Source organism: Notamacropus eugenii, chromosome 6 (genome assembly GCF_028372415.1).
Source record: "Notamacropus eugenii isolate mMacEug1 chromosome 6, mMacEug1.pri_v2, whole genome shotgun sequence".
NCBI classification, from domain to species: domain Eukaryota; kingdom Metazoa; phylum Chordata; class Mammalia; order Diprotodontia; family Macropodidae; genus Notamacropus; species Notamacropus eugenii.
The window spans coordinates 299007081-299033447 of NC_092877.1; the positions used below are offsets into that span (position 1 = coordinate 299007081).

The 26367-nt window shown below is 37.3% G+C and overlaps 1 protein-coding gene across 2 annotated transcripts in view; it reads left to right on the forward strand.

Moving 5' to 3' along the window:
• FAM117B (family with sequence similarity 117 member B) overlaps positions 1-26367 on the forward strand; it is a 110555-nt gene that overhangs the window by 25430 nt on the left and 58758 nt on the right. For both annotated transcript variants that reach the window (XM_072617309.1, XM_072617310.1), the window contains exon 2: positions 19278-19429. In XM_072617309.1, the coding sequence (XP_072473410.1) occupies positions 19278-19429 (152 nt within the window). The remainder of the gene's footprint in view (positions 1-19277; positions 19430-26367) is intronic.

Here is a 26367-nt window from a genome sequence, read left to right on the forward strand (position 1 = left end):
TGAAGCTCACATTTGAATGGAAAAAGACAATATGATGGGATATCCAAAGTGTAACAGGAGAGAGTAATGAGATGGTTTGGAAATGGTCTCATTCGGAGTAAGGTGGCATGAAAGATCAGCTAGCAAAATCCCTGGGCAAATTCCAGGTGGTTCTGAGGGGAAGTGGGTTGAGGATATGATAAAAAACTTGAAGGCAAGTGAAACTGTCCTCGAGTGAATCGGGCCACCCCAGAGGCACTTGGTTTGCTTCCCTGGCATTCTTCAAGCAAAAAACAGAATGATTATTTTGCAGGGATATAAAAGTGATTCTTATTTGGGTATGGGCTTTAGTAGATGCCCTGGCCCTTTCCGACTCTTGAGGTTTTGTAAATTTAACTTAATATGTTACTTCTCACTATATTATAAACTTATTATTAGCAGTCAGCTTGTTCATTTAAACTTTCTTTGCACCAGTTAAATTTAAATAAATGAGTTTCAGTCTGAAAAATGTCACAATTTTTCGGTTATTTCCTCCTTGACCTTCAGGATTTCCTGTTTGCTCATTCATTCCCATTCGAATTACCCTTTTTGAGCACCATTTGTATTTTTTCTGTTCTGGTTCTCCTTTTTGCTTTGTGTTATTTCTTAATGGTTGTCTGTATTTCTTCACACTCTTCATATTTGTCTGTCTTGCCTAATAGGATTCCATCATGTTAATGTTTCAGTTTTTTCACTTATTTCCCTTTTGTTGGATACTTAAATTTCTATTTTTGCAGCTATGGTTAATGCTGTAATCATTCACAGGTTTTGCGTTTTTTTTAACAGTGAAATTGTTGGCCCAAAGGGAATGATTATTTTTTTTAAACTTACATGTTGCCAGACTATTCTCTAAAAAGAGTTATACTCATTTGTAATTCCATCAGCAGTGAATGAATCTGTTTTCCCACCCCCTGCTAACGTTACTCTTGGGTCTTTTTCATTTTTGCCAAATGGATTGGTATAAGGTGGTACCTCAAAAGTTTTGATATTGTTGAATTTTTTTCAATTGATTATTAAGAATTGGTGCTTTCTCCTTTAAAAATTAGATAATTTGTGTGCATTGATTCAGTCTTTTTATTGCATGGTTAACTTTGCCCTGAACTTTAGGTTACATTTAGTTCAGATAGATAATATATTTATTAAATGCTTATTGTATGATGCCAGTTTTCTACCTTTGAGGGAAGGGGAGAAAATGCCATTCCATTGAGCCAGGTCTCCTGCTAGAAGAGAAATATCACTTTCTTCAGCTCCAGGTGCCTATCCTTTTTATTAAACTTCCTAAGACCCTGAAAGGACTCTAACCTGAGACCAAATTCCTGTGGACAGTGAAAATCTATCTAGACATTGCTTAATCATTAACACATTCCCCCTGCTCCTACTCTACCCATTGCAGTGATTCTAAGTCTCCTGGTGGTAGCCATCATTCGAAGGCCTTTTTTCATCCTCACTGCCTGGTCCCTGATTTATTCCCGTTCCTCTCAAACCAGCTTCCCCAGTGTCCTGAAAGTCTATTCATCTCTGGTTGTATGGAGAACATGCTTTTTTCTTTTTAAAAAGTTTTTTAACATTTGTTTAAAAAAATTTTTTTTTTGAGTTCCATATTCTCTCCCCTTAGGCCTTCCCTCCTCCTCTTCCCTCCATTGAGAAGGTAAGCAACATGGTATTCATTATACATGTAAAGTCTTGCAAGATGTATTTCTACATTAGCTATGTTGCCTCCCCACCCCCCGAAAAAAAGAAAAGAAGAAAAATAAAGTGAAAAAATATGCTTCAATCTGTACTTAGTTCTTCCTCTGGAGAAATAGCATTTTTCATCATGAGTCCTTTGTAATTGTCTTGGATCATTGTATTGATTAGAGTAGCTAAGTCTTTTAAGATCTTCTTACAGTATAGCTGTTACTATGTACACTGTTGTCCTGGTTCTGCTCACTTCACTTTGTATCAGTTCATGCAAGTGTTCCCAAGTTTTCCCTCCAAAAAACCTGCTTATTATTTCTTATAGCCTGATAGTATTTCATCGCAATTGTTCAGTCATTCCTCAATTGATGGGCATCCTCTCAGTTTCTGGTTCTTTGCCACCACGAAAAAGAGCTTCCATAAATATTTTTGTACATATAGGTTCTTTTCCTTTGATTCTTTTGGGGTATAGATCTACTGGTGTTATTGCTGGGTCAGTCGCCCTTTGGACATAGTTCCAAATTGTTCTCCAGAATGGTTGGATCAGTTCACACCTCTACCCATTGGTGTGCTAATTTTTTCACATCCCTTCCAACGTTTGTCATCTTCTTTTCTGATAAGTGTGAGGTGGTAGAAAAACTTACTGTAAATTTTCTCCCCTGTTTCCTGCCTTTCTTCTAGTTTTGGCTGCATTAACTTTGTTTATGCAAAATTTTGTATAATTAAAATTAAAAATTTAACTTTATTTCTTCTTTGGTCATAAAGTTCCCTTATCCATAGATATGACAGTAAAATTTTCCATCCTTAATTTCTTATCTTGGTATACTTTGTGAAATGTGCCTAATTTCTGTCAGACTGCTTTTCAGTTTTACCAGCAATTTTTGTCAAATAATGAGCCTCGAGGCTTGAATCTTTTGAGTTTATCAAACCATGATCATTTACTGTCCTACACTGCATACTGAGGGGTAGCTAACCGGTGCATCAGATAGACATCAGGAGGAAGACTCCTGAGTTCAAATTTTGCCACAGATACTTACTGTGTGACCCTGGGCAAATCACTTAATCCTGTTTGCCTTAGTTTCTTCATACCTTTGCTAAGAAAACCCCAAATGGATCATGAAGGGTAGAACATGACTAAAATGACTGAACAAGCACAAAATTGTATACTAAACTTTTCCACTGATCCACCAGTACCAGATTGTTTTAATGATTATAGCTTTGTAATAAAGTTTGAAATCTGGTACTTCTAGGCTACCTTACACTTTATTTTAATGTTATTGTTTTTTACTTGGCTTTTTCCAGATTCTTTACCCCTCTGTATTCGCATTCCCAATTGATTGATTAGTAGATTCAAGTTTTTCTATTCTGCCAGTTATTGGTGCTGTGGTAGTCCATAAATTCTTCTCTCCCAATTCTTATTTCTCTTTTCAACCATTGTGTACTGTGTGGTTCAATACTGTCCTCAATCCATTGCAGCCTGTGCCTAATCAGATATTGAATCATTTTCCTTTGCCTGGCAATATTTATTCATAGATGTCTGAACTCCTTTACCTAGATCTGGAGGCTACGTTTTCTTGTGCCATTAATGTCTTCCCTGTTGATTTATCTACATATGCTCAAGGTCTTTTGATTTTTTTTTTTTCCCTTCCTGAGATCATTGGTAATTTCAGTCTTTTACCCTTTATTTTTCCATTACTCCCTTCCCGTCTTCCTACCTTCTGATGTTCATTTTTCTGGGAGGTTGCATCAGTCACAGTCTCTGACCCCTCCTCCCATGCTGGGAAAATCATGGTTCACCAGCCAAGAGTTCTCTGCCCCAACTCACTTCTGGGCGAACAAAAATGACCCTAGCTGGGATGGGATGATCTTTCCTTCAGGTTTACTGGAGTGCTGCATTACCCTCTCCACCCTCAGTATTCTGCTGAATTTACTCTTGTTACTCTGCTCTCCTGAGGGAACACTGCCACACAGCTATTGCAGCCTGAGCAAATTTCTCCTATGCATGGCACTGGGAGAGGGGAGGGTGTGGTTAAAGTGTGGAGTTGAATGTTGTTGCATGCCCATCAGTCAGTTTGTGCAGCCCTGGTGGGCACTGGGGAAGGGAGTGCTAAGTGAGGGCTGCTAGTACATGGAATTTTTATCCTGTTTGATTTTTGGACTCCTAGACCCTTGCACATCATTTCTGTTTTGAAGGGGTTTGAGAGGTGATGAGGATTGGAGAAAATGTCTAACATGCTGTCACATGATCTGGAAGTTAGGATACCCTTTTAAAATCAGTCCCTTTACCAGTCATCACGGAATAGTATCCTAGCACCTACTTAGTGAGCTTATGATCTGTCCAATTATGCGCTTGAAAAAATGGCATGTGATTGAACATCTGATCATAATTTAATACAATATAAAATTGTTCCAATTAAAAAGTCTTAACATCTTAAGCTGTCACTCAACTTCTGATCTGCTCTTGTATATGCACATTTTTAGCTTGGTATAAACAATATGTATATACTGTTTTGTTTTGCTTTTATCCATTCAGGTTGTTTCTTAAACATTTTTTCATGTGTTACCATGGTCCATAGTTGTCGTTTTCATAACATTATTGTAATTATTATTATGTCTACTTGTATTTATTATTTATTCTTAGGGTTTCATTGGTTTAGGAAATTCTCGGTATGGACGTTCCCTCCACCAAGTGCATACTGGCAATTTAGCTGCAACTTATTCTCATAGAATTTCCTGAGGTACTAACAGGTTAGGTGACTTGCCTTGGTCGTACTGGGCCAGAGGCTGGATTTGAACCCAGGTAAATCTTCCTAACCCTATACTTCATCCTTCTTCCACTTTTCTCCTTTTATCCATTTGCATTTTTGACAGCATTGAATTCTTTTTGTAGCCTCAGAAAATAGTCACATTTAATTATTAAAGCTGATCTTGAGACATTGGTGAGGATCATGGGTTTTAGAATTGTAAGGGACTTTAGATATTTGACAATTGAATTAAATTTAACAAACTTATTAAATACTTACTATGTACAAGAGACTATACAGAATGCCACTGGTGTCAAGACATAAATGACACCCCTACCTTCAAGGTACTTTCATTCTTATGGAAGAAAATCTACTTCCTCTAATGTATGCCTTGTTCTTTCTTTCACAGCCTTCATTTTCTTACCTTTCATTCCCTTTACAATCCTTTACAGGATGGCTTCTAGCTCCAGTTCTTTCTCCAAGATTACCAGTGATTTCTTTTTATTTACGATTTTTATAGCCCAGGGGTCCTTATTTTACTTGATTCCACTTCAGCACTGTCATCTCTTTGCATCATTTCACATCTTCCCCTGCTTCTCTGAATTCTTCATATTCATGTTTCCTACAGTACAACATTATTTTATTACATTCATGCACCATAATTTGTTTAGCCATTCCACAGTTGAGGAATATCCACTCCTAATCATTTCTTGCCATTACAAAAATTGCTGCTATGACTATTTTGATTTATATAAGTATTGTGTTTTTTTGGCTGCTTGGAGTATATGGTGATCAGTAGACTATCTGAGTCAAAGAATGCTGGACATTTTAGTTACTTTGTTAGCATAATTCCAAATCACTTTCCAACATAATTGCTCTAACTCACAGCTGAACCAACAGTTTATTAGTGTGCTTGTCATTCCATAGCCCTTGTCTCATTTACCATTTTCATCTTTTGTCCTTTTTGCCCACTTGCTGAACATAAGGCAGATGTTGAATTGTTCTGATTTGCTTTTAACTTATTGTAGTAGCATTCTTTCCTGTGGTTAACAATTTGCAATTCTTCTTTTGAGAACCTTTTATCTTTTCATATTCTTTGACCGTTTACATTTTAGGAAATCTTCCTAGAAATAGGTGTGATAATGTCTCATATATCCCACTTCCTGCCCTGCTCCAGTAACTTAGGATCAAATTTAAAATGACCTCTTTTCACAGCTTGATCCCGTCTTACCTATCTAGTATTCTTATGCTTGATTCTCTTCCATGCATTTTTCCAATCCAGGGTTAATTGACCTGACTGCTGGTTTTTGTGTATGACTCTTCACTTCACCTCAGTGTCTAGCATAATGACTTTGATATTGGAGTTACTTAGAATTTAATTTCCAGTTTTGTGTTATTAAAATGGATTTGGTACAAATAAACTTTTTTTTTTTAATCTTGTAGTGGTATACTGATAGTTTATATTTATAGTTATTTCTAACCTGTGGCTGAGGCTTGAGACCTTAGAGTTGCAGGGTGTCTAAGAATTCATATATGCTCTGAATGTTGCAATTTTGATCCTTAGTTGGTGCCAACAAATTATACTCAAAAGATTACTCAGTAAACATCAGATATGATTGTAAACTGAATACTCATCTCAAATAAGTATTAATATTTTTCAAATTTCTCTAGATGCAAATAGAAATTCATTTAAAAGCCTTTCTGAATTCATGGTATCTTATTGTCATTATGTATTTTCTTAATCAATATTGTTATTGATGACAATAATTACTAGCATGTGAGAGTATACATTTTTAATATGATTGTGAATTTTTAAATATGAAAAGAGGTCATCATACTCAAAAATTGAGAAACCCTAATATAGTGCTTTTATGTTTTAGGAACATAACCTTTACGTAACATTATCTCTGAAAAAACCTTCATCAGAACCTACCATTCCCATTCCCTTGTTATCTTCTTATGCCTCTCTTTTATTTTACAGTGAAATTCTTAGAACAAAACTGTCTACAACCTTTGCATCTATTTATATGCTACATGCCTCAGTCCTTTACAAATTGCTTTCTGATATTTTGTTGTTGAGTCGTTTGAGTTGTGTCTGACTCTGTGTGACCCCATGTGGGGTTTTCTTGGCAAAGATACTGGAGTGGTTTGGCATTCCTTTTCCAACTCTTTTTACAGATGAGAGAGAAACTCTGAGGGTCTTCCCCTCCCAGATTGATTCTTTTTTTTTTTTTGTGAAAGCAAACTAGGCCATTTTTTGCCTCAGTTCTTACTTTGCCTTTAATTACTGAATGGGTGTTGCTTCAAACAAACCGAGACTTGGAAAAGACTGTAGCCCAAACAGGCCAGGGTCTCCCTTTGCATCTGGGGCCATTGCTAGTCATCCCCTACCTGTCTTGCCACTGGATTGGAAGAGTGAGTGAGGCTGATGACTTTGCACAGGACCTTCCTCGCTGAAATCCAATTCACTTACAAGTGATGACATCACCCTCCTGATGTCGTTGAGAATGAAGGACGAACAACAACAACATAACTGAGGCAAACTGGGACAGGTGACTTGCCCAGGGTCATATAGCTAGTAAGTATGTGATATCAGATTTGAATTCACAAAGATGAGTCTTCCTGATTCCTGGCCCAGTGCTCGGTCCATTGTGCCACCTGCTGCCTGCAGTTTGTGATCTGATCACTTCACTAAAACTTTCCCCAAAGTTAGCAGTGATCTCAATAATAACCAAATCAGATGTTGTGGTTTTTTTCCCCAGTTCTTTTCTTTGACCTGTCAGTAGTATTTGGCCCTGTGGATGGCATTCTCTTCCTAAGTATTCTCTTTTCTGGATCTTCATGACATTGCTTCCTCTTGGTTCTCTACCTGTCTGTTATACCCTTCCCAATCTTTACTGGATCATCACACACAACCCCCTAACAACCTGGTCTTTACCCCAGGGACTTTTTGGTGCCCTCGTTGTTGTGCTCCTCAGTCATGTCCAACTGAACCTGACTTCAGACACTTAATAGCTGTGTGATCTTGGGCAAGTCATTTAACTATTTACAGTTCCTCATTTGTGAAATGAGCTGGAGAAGGAAATGGCAAATCACTCCAGTATCTTTGCCAAGAAAACTCCAAATGGGGTCCTGAGGAGTTGGATACAACTGAAAACAATTGACCAACAACAAAAGGTCAGAAAGCAGCTTATAAAGGAGTAATATCTTGCCCTGAAGCTAATTTAACCTGTCTTCTTGAGTTGCCATACTGGCCCTGGCCCTGAATGAGTCAAGGATGAAGCCCACCCTGAGCTGACATTTATTGTCTGTACCCCTTGCTGGATGCCCTGTGTTCGTTGAGGGTGGAACTGACTACAAGACAGGCACCAGTCAATCCACCAGATTGAGAAACTGTGCAGCTGGGACCTTTGTAGATGAGCAGACGATCATATCTTCATAGTCTAGCAGAAAAGAATATTCTTTTTGCTGTCCTTCTTATTGGCACCACCCCCACCCCTTCCCCTACTTTCTTTTACCTTTCTCCTCCACTTAGGAAGAGATTAATTCATTCCCCATCCCTGCTACTGCCATTTGGGAGAAATGTTCTCCACTCCTTCCCATCCTTGCTGCAGCTCAGATATGTAAGCTTCTGTGTGGAATGAGAATGCCTTGGTGTGTGGTATAGGAGTTCCACATGCATGTTCATTTCTGTTGTAATAAATTCAGTTGCAGTGCATGTCTCGTGGACTTGTGAGGTTTTGTTTTTGTTTTGTTGTTGTTGTTGTTGTTAATAAGTATAAGTAGATGCCAGGTTTGTAGATAGTTTTTTCTAGGAGTTTCATTTGAAAGGATTTGAACTTCAGGTTCAGGGCTCTATCCAAGGAGCCACCTACCTGCTCCCTCTGTTTAATTACCATTTTGATGCAGATAATTCAGTTATCAATATATCCAACCCTAGCTTCTTTTCTAATCTTCACATCACCAGCTCCCTATTGAACATTTCAAACTACATGTTCCATAGGCATCCCAGACTCAGTGTGTCCAGAACTCATTGTGTTCTCCCAAACTCAAATCTACCCTCTTCTGAACTTGAGTATATTTCTGTCAGTGGCACCACCATTCTTCCAGTCACTCAGATTTACAACTTTGACATTATCCTGAACTCTTTCTTTTTATTTTTTAAAATGTATTTATTTTTAGTTTCCAACATTCATTTCCACAAAATTTTGAGTTCCAAATTTTCTCCCCATCTCTCCTCTCCCCCCACCCCAAGACACCATGCATTCTGATTGCCCCTTCCCCCAGTCTGCCTTCCCTTCTATGACACTCCTCCCTTCCCTTATCCCCATCTCCTCTATTTTCTTGTAGGGCAAGATTTCTATACCCCATTACCTATATTTCTTATTTCCCAGTTGTATGCAATAAAAATTCTCAACATTCATTTCTAATACTTTGAATTCCAAATTCTCTCCCTCCCTCCCTACCCATCCCCACTGAGAAGACAAGCAATTCAGGACAGACTATATATGTGTCGTTTTGCTCAAGACTTCCATAATAGTCATGTTGTGTAAGACTATTTCCCTCCATCCAACCCTGTTCCCCCATTTATTCTGTTCTCTCATTTGACCTTGTCCCTTCCCAAAAGTGTTTACTTCCAATTACTCCCTTCTCACATTTGTCCTCCCTTCTATCATCCCCCTCACCCCACTGGTCCCCTACTTTTCTGTAGTGTAAGATAGATTTTCATACCAGATTGAGTGAGCATGTTACTCCCTCCTTAAGCCAAATGTGAAGAGAGTAAGCTTCACTTTTCCCTCTCACCTCCTCCCTTTTCTCCTCCATTGAAAAAGATTTTTCTTATCTCTTTTATGAGTGATAGGTATCTCTACCCCATTTCATTTCTCCCTTTCTCCCCTCAATATATTCCTGTCATCCCTTACTTTTATTTTTTATAGATATCCCTTCTGATTCAATTTAACCTCTGCTGTGTGTGTGTGTGTGTGTGTGTGTGTGTGTGTGTGTAAGTAATCCCTCCACCTACCCAAATACTGAGAAAAGTCTCAACAGTTACAAATATTATCTTTCCATGTAGGAATGTAAACAGTACAACTTTAGAAAGTCCTTTATGATTTCTCTTTCCTATTTACCTTTTCATACTTCTCTTGATTCTTGTGTTTGAAAGTCAGATTTTCTCTTCAGTTCTGGACTTTTCATCAAGAATGCTTGAAAGTCCTCTATATCATTGAATGATCTTTTTTTCCCCTGAAATATTTTACTCAGTTTTGCTGGGTAGGTGATTCTTGGTTTTAATCATAGTTCCTTTGACTTTTGGAATATCCTATTCCAAGCCCTTTGATCCCTTAATGTAGAAGCTGCCAGATGCTGTGGTATCCTGATTGTATTTCCACAATACTCAAATTGTTTCTTTCTAGCTGCTTGCAATATTTTCTCCTTGACCTGGGAACTCTGGAATTTGGTCACAATATTCCTAGGAGTTTCTCTTTTCAGGTCTCTTTCAGGAGGTGATCAGTGGATTCCTTGAATACTTATTTTGCCCTTTGGTTCTAGAATCTCAGGGCAGTTTTCCTTGATAATTTCATGAAAGATGATGTCTAAGCTCTTTTTTTCCATGGCTTTCAGGGAGTCCCATAATTTTTAAATTATCTCTCCTGGATCTATTTTCCAGGTCAGTTGTTTTTCCAATGAGATATTTCACATTATCTTCTATTTTTTCATTCTTTCGGTTTTGTTTTAAAATTTCTTGGTTTATCATAAAGTTATTAGCTTCCCTCAGCTCCAGTCTCATTTTTAAAGAACTATTTTCTTTAGTGAGCTTTGAACCTCCATTTGGCTAATTCTGCTTTTTAAAGCCTTCTTCTCCTCATTGGCTTTTTGGACCTCTTTTTCCATTTGAGTTAGCCTATTTTTAAAGGTGTTATTTTCCCCAGCATTTTTTTGGTTCTCCTTTAGCAGGCTGCTGACAAGCTTTTCAAACTCTTCTATGGCCTGAGCCCATTTCATATTCATTTTGGAGGTACAGGAGGCAGAAGCCTTGACTTCCTCTGACAGTATGCCTTGTTCTTCCTCATTCAAAAGGATGGGAGGAGACACCTGTTTACCAGGAAATTAACCTTATTTTTTTCCCTTTTTTGGGCATTTTCCCAGCCAGTTACTTGACTTCTGAATCCTTTCTCAAGAGGAGGGTCCTAGTGCTCCTCCTCACCGCAGGACCATACTCAGGGCTGAGATTCAGATCAGCTGCTCAGTTCTCCCAGGGGCTTTAGGCAGGAGTGGGGCTGCTATTCAGGGCTGAGGTTTTGATCAGCTGCTCACTTCCCCCAGGGGTTTAGGCCAGGTGCTTCACAAATGGACACCCACTGCTGTCACCACCACTGCTGCATCTGCCACAGCCTAGGGCCAGTGCTGGGGGGACCCTGCTCCCTCCTGCCCAGTTGGGAAAGCCTTCTCCCTAACCTTTGAAGCTTTCTTTGGCCCATGTGGGTTGAGGGATCTGAGACCCCTCCTTGCTGGGAATTCTGCCCTGGAGGCCTGTTCCAGTCCTGTTCCTCCTGGTGTTGTGTGGCCAGGGCTGGGCTCCACTCCGCTCAGTGCCCCATGGGATAGACCTTTCCTGTTGACCTGCCAGATTACCTTTGGCTGGAAACCTCTTTCACTCTGTCGTTCTGTGGCTTCTGCTGCTCTAGAATTTGTTGAGAGTCATTTTTTACGGATATTTTATGGGCTGTAGGGGAAGAGCTAGTGTATATGTGTCTTTGTAATCTGCCATCTTCGTTCTGCACCAATTCTTTCTTATTTCTAATTCATCTTCTATAAGTTGAAAAGTTGGTTTCCTAATGTTCAGGTCTAACCTTATCATTTCCCTACACAATAAACTTGACTGGTTCTGTATTGCCTCTGGGATCAAATATAAACTCTTCTGTTTGGTCTTTGAAACCCTTCCCAACCTTGCCTTTTCCCTACTTAGCATATATTACTCACTTTACATTGTTTTCTTGGTTCTGCTTAGTTTGCTTTGCATGGTTAGTTCATTTACATCTTTCCATCATTTTCTATATTTATCGTGTTGGTTGTTTCTTACAGTGATGCTTTTTCTTTTCTTACAGTAATACTTCATTTCATTCTTGTGCCAGATCAGCTTAGCTATTCCTTCCCTAATTCATGGATATCCATTTTGTTTTTAGTTTTTTGCCCTAAAAGTGCTTCTATAAATATTTGGCATTTATGGAAACTTTGTATTTATCAGTATACCTGTGAGGAGAAGTCTATCAGTGAAATCCAGGGAGCAAAGGTTACGGTGATGTTAGCCAATATATTTGCCTAACTCCAGATTACAAATCCAGAATTGTTGTACTGATTTATAACTCCACCAACAGATGTTCTGTGGGAGTTGTTAGGGGGGCTGTGTGTGATGATCCAGTAAAGAAGATTGAGATTAGTCTGACAGATAGGAAGAGAGCCAAGGGGAAGCAGTGTCATGAAGATCCAGAAAAGAGAATACATAGGAAGAGAACGTCGTCCACAGGGCCACATGCTGTTGACACGTCAAAGAAGAGAACTGGGGAAAAGTAGTGCTGTTCAACATTGACTTTTCCCATTTTTTGTTGTCTTAGTCACTTTGGATGAGGTGAAATTCTGGTTTGTTTTCTTTTGCATTATACTTATTAGTGGTCCATATCAATAATGTTCATGAAATTAATCTCTAGCTTCCCCTATAATTTTTATTGAATTCTTTTCTAATGCTTCGTAATACTGTGCTAGTCAGACTTTTAATCTGTTGTGGTCTGTTATATCTGGTCCATTTTGTGTATTAAGTCATGATAGTTCCACAGTGTAGTTTATATTCTGGTAGGAAAGTCTCTCTTCTTTCATGAATTTTGGAAAGTTTACAGTTTTATTTCTCAAACTATTCTGAGTTCCATGGGTTCTTATTTTCCCCATGTAAATTTTCTTATTTTCTCTTTTATAAAGTAATTGGTGGTTAAATAATAAATTAATTCAGGAAGTATTGATATTTTTGTTATTTTTAAATGCAGATTATTTTTATGAATTAATAACATCCCTCTTACAAGTCCTTTGTCCTTTTTTTGTTGTGTCTTTTGACTTTTTAGAAATAATGATCATGTCACCTTCAAATAGATTTTAAACATTCTCTTGCCAAAGTTTATTCCTTTCATTTCCTTTCTATGCTTTATTCTGATAGCCAATATTTCCAAAATCATCAAATAAATGTGATAACGGTGGGCAATACTAATTTGCAGTTGTTTTTAGGGCAAATAGTGCTTTTTATGGTTACAATACTAGTTTAAAATAGATAATTGAGAATATTCTAAAAATAGATGTGATTTCATTGATGTAAATATTTATGTCTGCCCTTATTTTTTTACTCTCAACCATATCCTCCCCCAAATTTGGCAAATACAGTTTACCCAGTGTATATTTGATCCACGTATTCAGGATGAATATGCATTTGTTTTCTGTATGACCTTTATGTATTATATGATTTTCTTGTTTTTTTCTTTCCCTTTCAGATTGTCTACCGTGTATATATATCTCTTCATATTGTGTACATACTTAGTTATTTATGTCTCCTCTTCCTTCATTAGTATGTAAAGTCCTTCAGAGATGGGACTATTTTGTGTTTTTCTTTCGATATTTAGTGCCTGGCATATGGTAAGCACTTTACATTTGCTGACTGATTCATAGTTTAATTCTAATTTTGTTCTCTAAACTTTTTCTTTTCATGTGAGAATTCAAGCCATTTTTGTTTATAATTTTAAAAATGAGCTGTTTCTACTGTTTTAAAAATTGTTATTTATCTGGACAGAAGGTAATATAAATTTTATTTTATTATTTCTGTTAGAAAGAATAATACCAGCTGGTACTAGCTAAATTTAATGTAGGATCATCAAATAAAAATGCTGTTTTTGATTAACTCTAAGTATGTCTCAGACTTGATTCCCCACCCCCCACCCCCGGCTTTTGTCAGAGTAATAGAAATATTGACTTGTGATGAACTTTGCCACTATTTTAATGCCTTTTTTCTTTCTTTGGTCACTCATAGTGGTCTTTAAATTATAGACCTTTTAATTCACTTTGCCTTTTTGTTTTTGTTGCTTATTTTAATTTCTTAAATCTAGCTGCATCATTTATTACTATAATCAACGTACTTTACCATTCTATTGAGATTAAAAGCCAGTTTCTTCCTCTTCAACAGTGTCTGTTGTTTCAAATGTTTCTCTCTGGGTGTTTTTCCAGCTCAGCTTCAAAGACTCTTTTGAAGTATGTTTTTTCTTCATAAATTCTTTTGAGGGCTGTTTAGTTTTTGGATGTGCATGTTTTGTTTTCAAACAGAATGATTAGATTTTTGAGGTAAGCTGATTCTGGTTTAGAAGCCCTTTTTTAAAATGTCAGTGTATGCCATGTTTCAGTAAAAATCTTGTGACTCTGCTTTATTTTGTTTTTGGTGAGTTGATTACCACATTTGTGCTTGGTGAGTTGGATTTTGAGTTTACCCCTTGTTGATGTACGACATACTATTTTTGCTGTGCTGCTTGGTTTTGATTGTCCTTGAGGACTTTCATGAGGTATAATGATTCCATCTGCTTTTAAACTTTGATATTTTTCTGTACCCTCAAAATTCCCTCATCTGTGCTTTAAATTAACCACTTTCATCCATATTGCTTCATTTTCCTATTTGCATTATTTTTCTGAGCTTTTCTTTCTTAAACTGTGTTGACTGTTTTCTACTGTTAATCTACCACAGGTCTGCACAACTTGGCATTAGGTAGGACCAGAATTAAAATGGGTTAAACTTCTTCAGGCCGCAGATAGTTTTTTAGCAGCTCACTTTGCAAATAAAGGTATAATTAATGATTAAACTATTTTGCAAATTATTTTTAAAAAGGGAAATTTCAATTAATATCAATTATACTTATTAAGATGAAATCACATTAATGTTTTTAAAAAATTACTTTGCTAAGCAGTACACATTTTAATACATTTTTGAGGCTTTCTTACTGTTTACATTTAATAATGACCAAAAATGCAACGAAAAGATACAACTCTTGCTTCTCTCAGACTAGAGACAAATTGATGATGGTTGCTGCAGGTCATGTGACAAACAAGAGAGAGTATGCAGTGGCAACCCATATGACAGGCACAATGGTGACTGGTGAAAGGTGGATTAAGCAGGGCATGGACAAAGCACTTACTATTACATCTTTACTTCCTTTAACATCCTCTACGTTTTTCATGGGCTGCCCCAAAGTCCTTTGGCAGGCCACAAGAGGCAGACCTGTCTTACCATATAACGATCAGCCTAACTGAATATTAAGGGGCTTTCTCACAAGTGAGCTTGATCATCTGGTTAATACAGCAATATTCAGAATGGCCCTAAATCCTGCCTGGCCTGGTTTGACTGTGTCCTGGTTTAGGAGGACTGACTCCCAGGCTTGCCAGTGATTCAGGCACTGGGTTAGAATCACAAAATTTGAGAGTTGAAAGGGAACCCTTTCCTCTCATCAGCTAGTTCCTCTCTGAGCCTCATTTTAAGGATGATGCCTATGGCAGTCATTCCTCTTCTGGCTGCTCTCTTGACTCTGAATTTTTTTCCACCAGGGTCTATGATGACTTTCATTTCTCCCACCCCCCCATGCCTGCTGATCACAATTTCTCTGTATTTTTTGTGTAGCTTTCTTTAACTCTGGACTTCCCTTTTATCAATAATAGTAGTTTCACTTTAGGATTACCCCAGCCCACTTCCTGTTTCAGTAATTTTTTTCTTTATCTGCAAGTCTTTTAAAACATGAAGTGGTTCAGTACTCTGAAAATTCTATCTAGTAAGCAGCTGATTTATTGTGAAATTTGAAGTGTGTGTTTTTAAGACTAATATAAAAGGTGTCTCTGTAAACATGTCACATTCTTTGAAAATGTCGATCTTTTGTGTTATGAATTAGGTTGAATTTTGTGGGAGAGACTTCCTGGGTCCAAAATCTGGAATTCCTAAATTTGTGTGTGTGTGTGTGTGTGTGTGTGTGTGTGTGCATAACATTCCAATTTCTCTTATCATTTATTGTGTTAGACTTCTTCTGTAATGCTCATAGATATTCCTTAGCAGGATTTTCCCCTTGCTGTTTTTTAAGTATGAAGCATTTTGGCTTATAAGATATTTCAGTGATTTGATTCCTTGAGTTTTTAAAAGCATCAAAATTACATAAATTCTTTCAGTTTATCTATTGTTGGAGTTTTAAAAAATAATTTTGGAACCTTTCTTGAAATTATTCATGGAATATAGTGTTCATAATTTTTGTTCTTTCTATAGTTTCTGATGCCAGTAATTTTTTAGGAAAATAGTTAATTTTTTTTTCACATCTCCAGAATATTTCCTAGATAGTCTTCTCCCCTAACCGCTCCAAAGAGCCATCTCATATAATAATTTTACTTTTTAAAGAGAAGGGGGGAAAAATCAAAAAAGTCTGGTCTTTTATGTCAGTGTTTTCTTTCTCTTCTATTATTGGCATTTTCAGAACTGTGAAATAATAGTAGGGAGAACGGACGTTGTATGTCGCATTGTCATTTTTATCACTCATTCAGGCACCTCTGTGAGCGTTCCTGTTTGTCCAATTACTCAGATCTCTGTTTCAGTAAAGGTTTTTATAGTTTAGATTCATCTAGTGCTTGGGCAAATCTTAAAGGATTCACTCCCAGGAATTTTGTAGCTTCTCTAACTACTTAGAGTAAAATTTCTCTTTTAAACTCTTCCTCCTGAGTTTTTAAAAAGAATTATAGAATGATGTCTGTCCATTTATTTCATATCCTGCAACTTTGCTGAAGTTGTTATTTCAGTTAATTTCAGTCGACACTCTAAGAAGGACTCCTATAGTATGCCTAAAGATATTACTATAACAATTGCAAAAAGTGATGCCGGTTATCCTTTCCACATCACGGTTTTGATATATTGCAGGTTGGCATAAAAAATCAAATGGGAATTTTCTGGGGAGCTGCAGATAACACACAAAGGTCAGCAGACAACACAGAAAAAAGTTTAGAAACTCAAAAATGCATAAGATGTGTAGTATTGTATAATAGCAACCTAAATTTTACAATAAAGTACTGTAAACACCTCATAAAACAGAAAGAAAAAAATCAGACTTCTTCTCCGATACAAAGTAAGGACCAAAAAATTTTATGTGGTTTTTCCAGATCGTGGGGGTTACCACCCTCTTACCCCTGCCATGTGAGAGTGCTGTTACTTTTTTTAACCTTTGCTTATTCTCTCAATTTTTATTTCTTATTGCTATGGCTGTAATTTCTGTTACTATGCCATATAGTTGTGATGATAAATTTGCTTTAGCCTTGATTTTTATTGGAAAGGCTTTTTCTGACTTTTCTCCATTACATACACAGTTTGCTCATAAATTTAGATATATACTTTTAAAATTCCATTTATTTCTAAGAGTGCTAGAGTTTGCTCCTTGTGTACTTTTTACTTTGCTTTCTTTAATAGAAAACTTTAAAGTATATATCTTTTTCCTTTTTTTTGTTCTTTAAAATTTCTCTGGTGGTTCTTTTTACCTGTTCAGTTGCATTTGTCATTTCTTGCATTATTTCGGTTGCTACTTTTATTATTTCTTTTTGTTTTTCTCTCCACGTACTGTATCACATACATGTAACACTTACACTCATAATTATTTTTTTGCCCTTGATCAGTCTTCCCATTGACTTTTGGGCTAATTTTAAATTTCTTGGAATGTTTTCAAGTGACTATTGGAAACCACGTCCCCTGTATCCTATCACTTTGCCACCTTCCCAAAGTTGAATTTACTCTTAATTATAGGTTTATCTTTAAATGGTTGGGGGTTGGATGACCACTTACCTATTAACAAGTGTAATGGAGATCCCTTCTGGGATTTGTTCTTACCACTTACTGTGTATGCTTTACCTTAGTCAGGTAATGTAATTTTTCTGCAGCACAAGTTGTAATGTAAAATGAAGGTGTTTGACCTATGTTATTTCTATGGCCCTTCTAGTTTCTGATTTTCTCAAACTTTTCACACATACAAATTGCACAAGTATGCGTGTGCACACACACACATTACTCTCAAGAACTCATCAGTGCAAGGCAACTGGCTGGTTAGTTTAGGATCTAGCAAGTTTGTGGATGAAACAGATTTTTACTTGTATAAAATCTCCATAGGAGACTGAACCTGTGACCCCTAGCTGCTTCACCTTCTAGTCAAGACAGTCCTAAATATGTAGCAACCTAAAAATTATTTGTAAAGATTCAGTGAAATAGATTCAGTCCTCCACATAGGAATGACAAGAAACTTAATCAGAAAGCACCAAGACATATAGTGCATACTTCATCTTTTTCTTCTTTAGGGGAAATCTGTTAAGCCTTTAATCTCAGGTTCACCCATTTCCTCTTTGAATTCACCATTACCAACAAAAGCCTGGGTATAAATACGGCATCTGTAGGAACTAACAAGTCTGAAAGAACGTGCAGTGGGTAACCCTCTGTGGACTTCCCACATCTACGAAGGAATAACCCATCCAGGGTAGTGATTATGTCCTTCCGTCTCTGAGTCTCTCTTGATATTTATAATTTTGTTGCATTTGTTTTTTGTTTTTTGGTGTGTAGCTCTTTATATTTGCATTGTCGTAGTTACTGTGTATATTGTTTTCTTGGCTCTGTTTACTCTGCATCAGTTCATATAGATCTTTGCAGGCTTCATCACACACATCATTTCTTATAGCACAGTAATATTCTGTTATATCCATGTACCACAATTTGTTTAACTGTTCCCCATTTGACAGACATCTACTTTGTTTGCAGTTTTTACCTATCACAAAAAATGCTGCTAATGGCAATATATATGGGCACTTTGTTCTTACTGATGGCTTCCTCGGGGTATAAGCTCAATAATGAACTCTCTGGTTAAAAGGGTGTGGACAATTTAGGCACTGTTTACACAGTTACAGCAATGGTGTACCAGTAACAGCAATATCATAAGATAATCAGCTGTGAATGACTTAGCTGTTCTCAGCAATACAGTGATCCACCACAACCCTGAAGGACTTAGGATGAAAATGCTATCCATTCCCAGAGAAAGAATTCAGGGTGTCTGAATACAGATTGAAGCATACTTTTTTTTACTTATTTTTCTTGAGATTTTTTTGTCTGTTTTCTTTCACAACATGACATGGATATGTCTTGCATGACTACACATAAATAACTTAGGTGGAATTGTTTGCCTTCTCAATGAGGAGCAGTGGGGAGGGAGAAAGGGAGAGAATTTGGAACTCAAAGTTTTAAAAGCAAATGTTAAAAATTGTTTTTACATGTAACGGGGAGAAAATTAAATACTTAATAAATAAATTTTTAAAAAACGGTTGTACCATTTCACAGCTCTACCAATATTGTATTAATATGCCTATCCTTCCACAACTCCTCTGATGTTGACTGTTGCCATTTTTTGGCCATTTTTGCCAATTTGTAAGGTATAAGGTGAAACCTCAGGGTTATTTTGATATACATTTCTCCTGTTAGTGATTTATATTTTTTCATGTAGTTGTGAATACTTTGCAGTTCTTTTGAGAACTGTTTCTTCATATCCTTTGACCATTCACTAAATAAGATTTTAACTCACTGGAACAAATCAATTATAACCTGCTTTTTTGGTAGAGGAAAATATCAAAATCTTAGGTTCTATTTGACTATAAACTATGAAACTTTTTTTTCATATGACATAGTATGCTAAGATCTGTTGGTTGGTTTTTTTTTTTTCATTTCTTTTAATAAACTATCCTAAATAAATTTTTTTGTCTTTGTTTTAGGTGACAAACCACGGCCACCTTCATCAAGCCCTTCCAGCATTATTCGTCGAACCTCCTCATTAGATACCCTTGCTGCCCCTTATCTCGCAGGACACTGGCCTCGTGATAATCATGGGCAGTCTATTCCATGTATGAGGGACAAAGCTACACAGGTAAGCGTAAATACATGCCTTTATTTTGAGAGTTTTTTCATTTTTTTACCGAGTGCTTTCTCATAATATTTTTATTTAACTCTCTTCAGATTCTTATATAGGCTTATTGCTCTCATCTATTCTTGTTTATTATGAAGGAACTCTTAAATAATTTCATTCTAGAGAAGGAATGACAAATCTGTTTAATGTATTAAATTTAAACATAAGTTTTGTTTTTGGATTTCAGTTAAGGTTGTGAAAATGGATCAGATATTGACAGTATTCTTAAAAGTTGTTATCTAAATACATAGAAAAAAGTATCACTTTCATTCCAGAAAAACCCTTTATATTTGGAACATTAGACATAGGTACATTAGTGTAAACTTTGTTTTTAGAAAATGGAGACCTAGATAACTAAGGTGATCTACTTGAGGTCGTCTAGTTAGGGGCAGAGCCAAACTGGGGTCCTGAATTATCTCCAGTCTATCATTGTAAATAAGTACCTGGATCACAAAGATTCTTATAGTCAGAAAGATGTGATCCAGGATAACATTTATTTGAACAAGAATTTCATCTACATTCTCACTGAGAAATGGTCATTGATGGTCTTTGCTGGCAGATCTTTAATGAAGGCAATGGTAAGACTCACTCCACCTTTTATTAATAGCAGGTCTTTTCACTTCACCTGCCTTAACTCCCAGCTCAACTTCTGACTTTCTGACTTCTTTACCTTACCTCTCTCCCCTTCTCTCCCTCAACAGCGATAATGTTTTTCAGCTCCTAATTATAAAGTTTTCCCCCATTAGAATGTAAGCTCCTTGAGAGTAGGAACTCCTTTGCGGGGGATGGAGAAGGTGGGGGTACTTGTATGCCTGGCGCTTAGCATAGTGCATGGCATAGAACATAGTAAGTAAGTATATAAACAGTGTTTGTGGATTTAAATCTTCTTTCCTTCAAGTTTCACATACTGCACCAGGTTCAGTCTCCTGGAGACAAACAGAACAAACCTAATCCTAGTTCTTCAGGTTTGTGAAGAAAACTATCCTAAATCTTTTTTATTCCTTTGAGGCCAAATGTCCCCATTTTTTACAGCAAATCTATGTATGATGTGTCTTAAAATTGGATCATCATGATACAACATTTTCAAAAGAAGAAATGTCAGTTGTTAACCAAATGAAAAACTGACTCAGATCACTAATAAGTGAAGCGTAAGTTAAAACAACTTGAGGTTTGAACTCATACACGGAAAGTGGGAGAAGATAGTGCAAGCAAGACAGACACTAATACACTTGGGTTGAGTTGTGATAGAAGAGGTAACTTCTTTATGTTAGAAAAACTAAGCTGTGATATCCTCTGACTTTGAGATTGCCCCGTTGAACATATATTGGTGGTTAAAGACAGAAATAAATATTCCATAGTATCACTATATGTACCTTCACTTTCCATGGTAGTAAAAAAGAGTGGGTGCCCCTTTCTTTTTTTTTTTTTTGTTAGGAAATCTGTACCTAACTCGAGAAGGTACTTTATTTTATTTTACTTTTTTTAATGTTTATTTATTTATTTTTAGTTTTCAACATTAATTTCCACAAAATTTTGAGTTCTAAATTTTTCTCCCCATCTCTCCCCTTCCCCCACCCCAAAACGCTGTGCATTCTGATTACACCTTCCCCCAATCTGCCCTCCCTTCTATCACACTTTGAGTTCCAACTTCTCTCCCTTTCTCTCCTGGCCTGCACTCTGGTCTGGGAGCTACTGCAAGCTTTTCTGCCCAGGATCTTTGAAGCTGTCTTTGGCATTTATAAGTTGAGCAGTCTGGGAACCAAAGCTGCTGCTGGGGATTCTGCCCTGAAGGCCTGCTCTAGTTCTCTGTTCCTGCTGATGCTGTGCAGCCAAGGCTGGGCTGCGCTCCGAGGACTGCACTGTACTCCGCTCCTATTGGCCTTCCAGGCTGCCTTGGGCTGGAAATGTCTTTCACTCTGTCATTTTGTGGCTTCTGCTGCTCTAGAATTTGTTTAGGATCATTTTATGGATATTTTACATGGTATTTTATGGGTATTTTATGGGCAGTGGGGAGAGAGCTAGAGTAGGTGTGTCTTCCTACTCCACCATCTTGGCTCCGCCCATCTAAAAAGGTATGATGCCCCTTTCTTTAAGGAATGGTTGAACAAATTGTGGTTTTGTTGACTTAATGGAATAGTGGTGTGCTATAGGAAATGATGACTATGAAAACTTAGTAGGAGGAACATAAGATTTATAGGAAGCAGAACTAGAAAAACATGCAATCACTATAACTAATGAAAATAGCAGTAAAATGATTGAATTCATTTTCAATGAGCAGTCTTGATCCTGGAGAATAGATGACAACATATATTTCCCCTTTAATAACAAGATAGGGGTCTACAAGAACAGAATGTTGCCTATGCTATCAGACAAAATTTATTTGGTTGTTTGATTTCTTCTATTTTTTGTTGTTGTTGTTATAAGGGAGGGATTCAGTAGTGGGAAAATATTAGGAAATGCTTGTGGTGTAAAAAGCAATAGATCCCAATAAAACTCCTTTGCCTTTTCGTTATTTTGTTTGCCCTCCTCTGGGAGTTTTCCAGTTTGTCTATGTCCTTCCCAAAATGGAATACTCAGAAATAAACCTGGTATTCCATGTATGGCCTACTCAAGTTCTTTGAACTATTTATTAATGTCTTCATTTGGAACACTATTTCTCTCAATATAGTTTAAGATGATAGCCTCTCAGTTATTTTAACGACTCATTGAGGCTGCAGTCAACTGCAATTTTTTTCAGTTGACTGTTGTATAGTAGCATCATGTACTTATGAAAGGAATTTTTTTAATCCAAGAGTAAGACTTGGCATTTATTTCTGTTAAATTTCGTATTCTTACATTTGAATGAAACATTGAACTTGTCAAGATATTTTTGGCTCTTGCCTTTATACAGTATCATGTTACTATGACTATCTTACTTAGGTTTGTTATCTGCAGATATCTTTGTCTTTATTTAAGTTACTAATAAAAACATGTAGCTATCTAGTTCACCTCCTAATTTGACAGATGAGAGAGAGAACAGACTCAAAGAGATTAAATGGTTTGACCAGGGTCACACAGGTTGTAAACAACTGAGGCATAACTTGTACCAGGTCCTCTTTTTCAACTGTATTGTGTGCTGTATCCTCATTTCAGAATTTTTCAAAATACTGTGGGAGACTCAAGCAAATTCAGAAATCCAGGTAAATGGTATCCACAGCATTGCCCTCATCTGCTAGTCTAATAATCTTATCAGAAAATGAAATCAGGCTATTTATGTTCTTTATTCTCATGTGACTCCTCATTGTAGCAAGGGATTGAGTGTTGGAGCTGTAGTCAAGGAAGCTTAAGTTCAGATCTAACCGAAAACACTTAACTGGCTGCATGGCTAAGCAGGCCATTTCATCTCTGTTTGCCTCTTGTTTCCCCATCTGTAAAATGGGGATAATAACTACCTACCTCCCAAGGCTTTGGGGATCTCAAATGAGATAATAATGAGATAACTTTTCAAACTTTGAAGTGCTTTATAAATGTTAGATATTATTATTAATTACTCTAGAATTGATTATTTTACTCCCTACAACAGCTATTCCCAGCTTTCTCTACCCTCCTCAAGCCCCTGAAACTACTTCCTCTTCTTTCTCTTAAAACTTTACTGAAAAGAGAGACCACTCAGTGTGGGCTGCTTGTTCTCCCCTGCTAGACACCTCAGAACTCCTTCATCTCATCTCTCATTGACTCTCCTTTTAATTCAGTCTCCAGTGATGAGTTTCCCTTCTTGTTAGGGCCTGTCCTTCTATTTAGACTCAATTCCATTTCCTACTTTTTAGCAGATTGTCTCTACAATCTAAAGATACTATTATTTCTTAATTGCTAGATGTGATGGCTTTTTCTCAGTCCTAATTCTTCTGGACTCTTCTTTCGCTCTCCTCTTAGACATATTCCTCTCTTTCTTTCTCTTGTTGATTTTCAGTCACCTTGGCACTTGCTTCTCTTCTTACATATCTGAGTGCTTCTCTTAGTCCCTTTGGCTAGATCTTCATTCATATTGTACCCCAAAGTACTAGGACATTTTCTCTTCTCTCTTTTGTACTGTTTGATGACCTCAATTCCCCTGCCTCCATGCAGGTGACTTCCATTTTGGTATATCTAGTCCTGGTCTCCCTGATAAGCTCCAGTTGCATAATTACAATTGCCACTTGCACATTTCAAACTGAATGTTCTGTAGGTATCTAAAATTTTGCATGTCCATTGCAAAACTCACTATCTTTCCCCCCTTCCTGACACCTTTTCTGAACTTCCCTATTTTCTGTTGAATGAATCAACATCCTTCTAGTTACCCGGTTTTACAAACTTGACATTGCCCCTAATCTCTAAGTTTCCTCATCCCATATCTAATCTTTAGACAACACTTGTCATTTTTACTTCAGCAGCATCTCTTGAATCTGTCCCCTTCTCTCTTCACATAGCTACTAGCTTAATTCGGTTCCTTGCCTGCCTCTTGCCTGGTCCACTGTAAGAGCCTCTCTTTTATCTGCCTCAATTCTCTCACCTGTTCAAGCATCTTTCACACAGTTGTCAAACTTATTTTTTAAAAACATATATCTGACCATGTCACTCCTTAATGAACTGCATAATAAACTCCAAAAACTCTCTGTTACTTCAGGAATCACACATAAATTCCCCACTGTATTATTAAACCTGGCCTCATTCTACCTTTGCAGCTTTCTTACATGTTGACCAATCCTGTGTACTCTGTAGTCCAGTCTCTCTTTTACACATGACATTTGCACAAGCTGTCCCATTCCTGGGAAACTTGGGCCAAATGTCACTTTCTGCATGAAGCCTTTCCTCATTCTCCAGATGACCCACCCCTCCAGAATTACCTTGTATACACTTAAATGTGTATGTGTATCTTGTTTCCCTAATAGACTTTATGATCCTTGAGGGCAGGAAGTATTTCATTTTTGTATTTGTATCTACAATGCCTACATACAGGAGTGAGCCCTGAATAAGAACTTGTTGACCATTTCAAAGAGTAGTAGTAAAGAATATGGTTACATGGTGAGGGGTAATAGATGGACAGCCTAAGTGCTGTACTGAACTCCTTGTGATACCAGGAGAAAGCAAGGAAGTCCTTCTATAAATTGAGTGAGTCTTCTCTGGTAAATTTAATAGAAAATATGGGAAACAGTTTGTAATGCCAGTGAGACACCCACAGCAGCCACTATGGATATTCATGCCACAAGTATTTCCAGGGTAAATTTGCAAAATATAAACTCTTTCTCAACAAGGAAACCAAGATATTTATTCAGATACTAGAAAGCCAGTTCCACCATGTTAGCAACAAGGTTTGTACACATTACCAATAAAGGGAGTATGGCCATCCCCAAGCCTTCCCTCCATCAGGCCTCCCCACAAACAAGCTCCCTTATGCAAACTCACTCCCTCTCTCTCAAGCCAGCTGCCATGCACTGCCTGTTTTCTGTGACTCTCTCTCGGCTCCATCTCACTCTCTTCCTGCTGTACCCATTAGGCAAGCTCCTCCTACCATGGACTTCTTGTGACTCAGACTGTGGGCTGGGCCAAAGCTCAGCTCAGGTCACATGGGCCTATTAAGGGGCAGGGAAGATCTTCAAGTTCCCTTAACATTACAGAGTTGCGCAGGATGATTTATAATTTATATTGTTGGGGGAGGGGAATCCAAATGAATGCATTGGATGATTGAAATAAAGGATATAAACTGTTTTATATTTTTCAAATGTCTTTAGTGAAAGCAGGGGAATAAAAATGAGGTCTGAATTTTTCTCCTTCCCAAGATTATAGCTGAAACCTTAATTTTATTAATGCTGTCCCTTTCCTATGTAACCATGTTTGTACGTGTAGTTTCATTATACAAATGAAAAAGGTGCCTGTTGAAACAAGTCAACAAGCACTTATTAAGTGTTTAACTATGTTCCAGTTTTTATGCTAAATGATGGGAATATTAAAGGAAGCCTAAAACATAGTCTCTGTCCTTAAGAGTCTTATATTCTAATGGGGGGAGATAATGTGTAAACATGTAGCTAGATCCAGGATATATACAAAATACACAGGAGGAGCTCCAGAAAGCCACTGCATGAGCATCTAGGGAACTGGCATAGAATTCCTACATTATATGTTGAGCTGAGGCTTGAAGTCAAGAAAGCAGAGACATAGGTGGGGGGACAGCATGGATATGGGTCGTGGAGTGTCATTTTCAAGGAACTGCAAATAGACCAACTTAACTTGATTCCTGTAGCATGCATGTAGAAGAGTAAACTATAAGAAGTTTAACAAGATAGGAAGGGATTAGATTATGAAGAGCTTTAAATGCTGAACATGGGAGTTTATTTTATTCTGAAGGTAATAGGAAGGTACTAGAGGATGTTGATTGGGGGGAGGGAGTGTGACATGGTGAACCTGATGCTTTAGAAAAACCACCTTGGCAACCAAATGGAGAATGGACAGAAATGGTGGGGAATTGAGGCAGGTAGACCAATTAGAAGGCTTTTGTATTACTTCAGGCAAGAGGTTATCAGGACTCGAACTGGTGTGGTGGCTGTGTGAGTAGAGGAGGGGAATGTATATGACAAACATTATGAAGCTACAAGCAATAAGATTTAGTGAGGGAGTATATGATTCTGAGATTGTAAGTTGGTGACCGAAAGAAGGGAGTTACTTTTAACAGTAATTGGGAAGTTTTGTGAAAAAGTTAATGAGATCTGTTTTAAAAACGTTAAGTATTAGATACCCAATTTGAGATGGAGCAACCAATCTGAGATGATCAGAAGGCAGTTGGAGATTTGGTAATGTACATCAGGAGAGATGTTTAGGGATGCCTACATAGGTCTGGCAATCATCTGCATAGAGAGCCCATAGGAGCTGATAAGATCACTGAGATA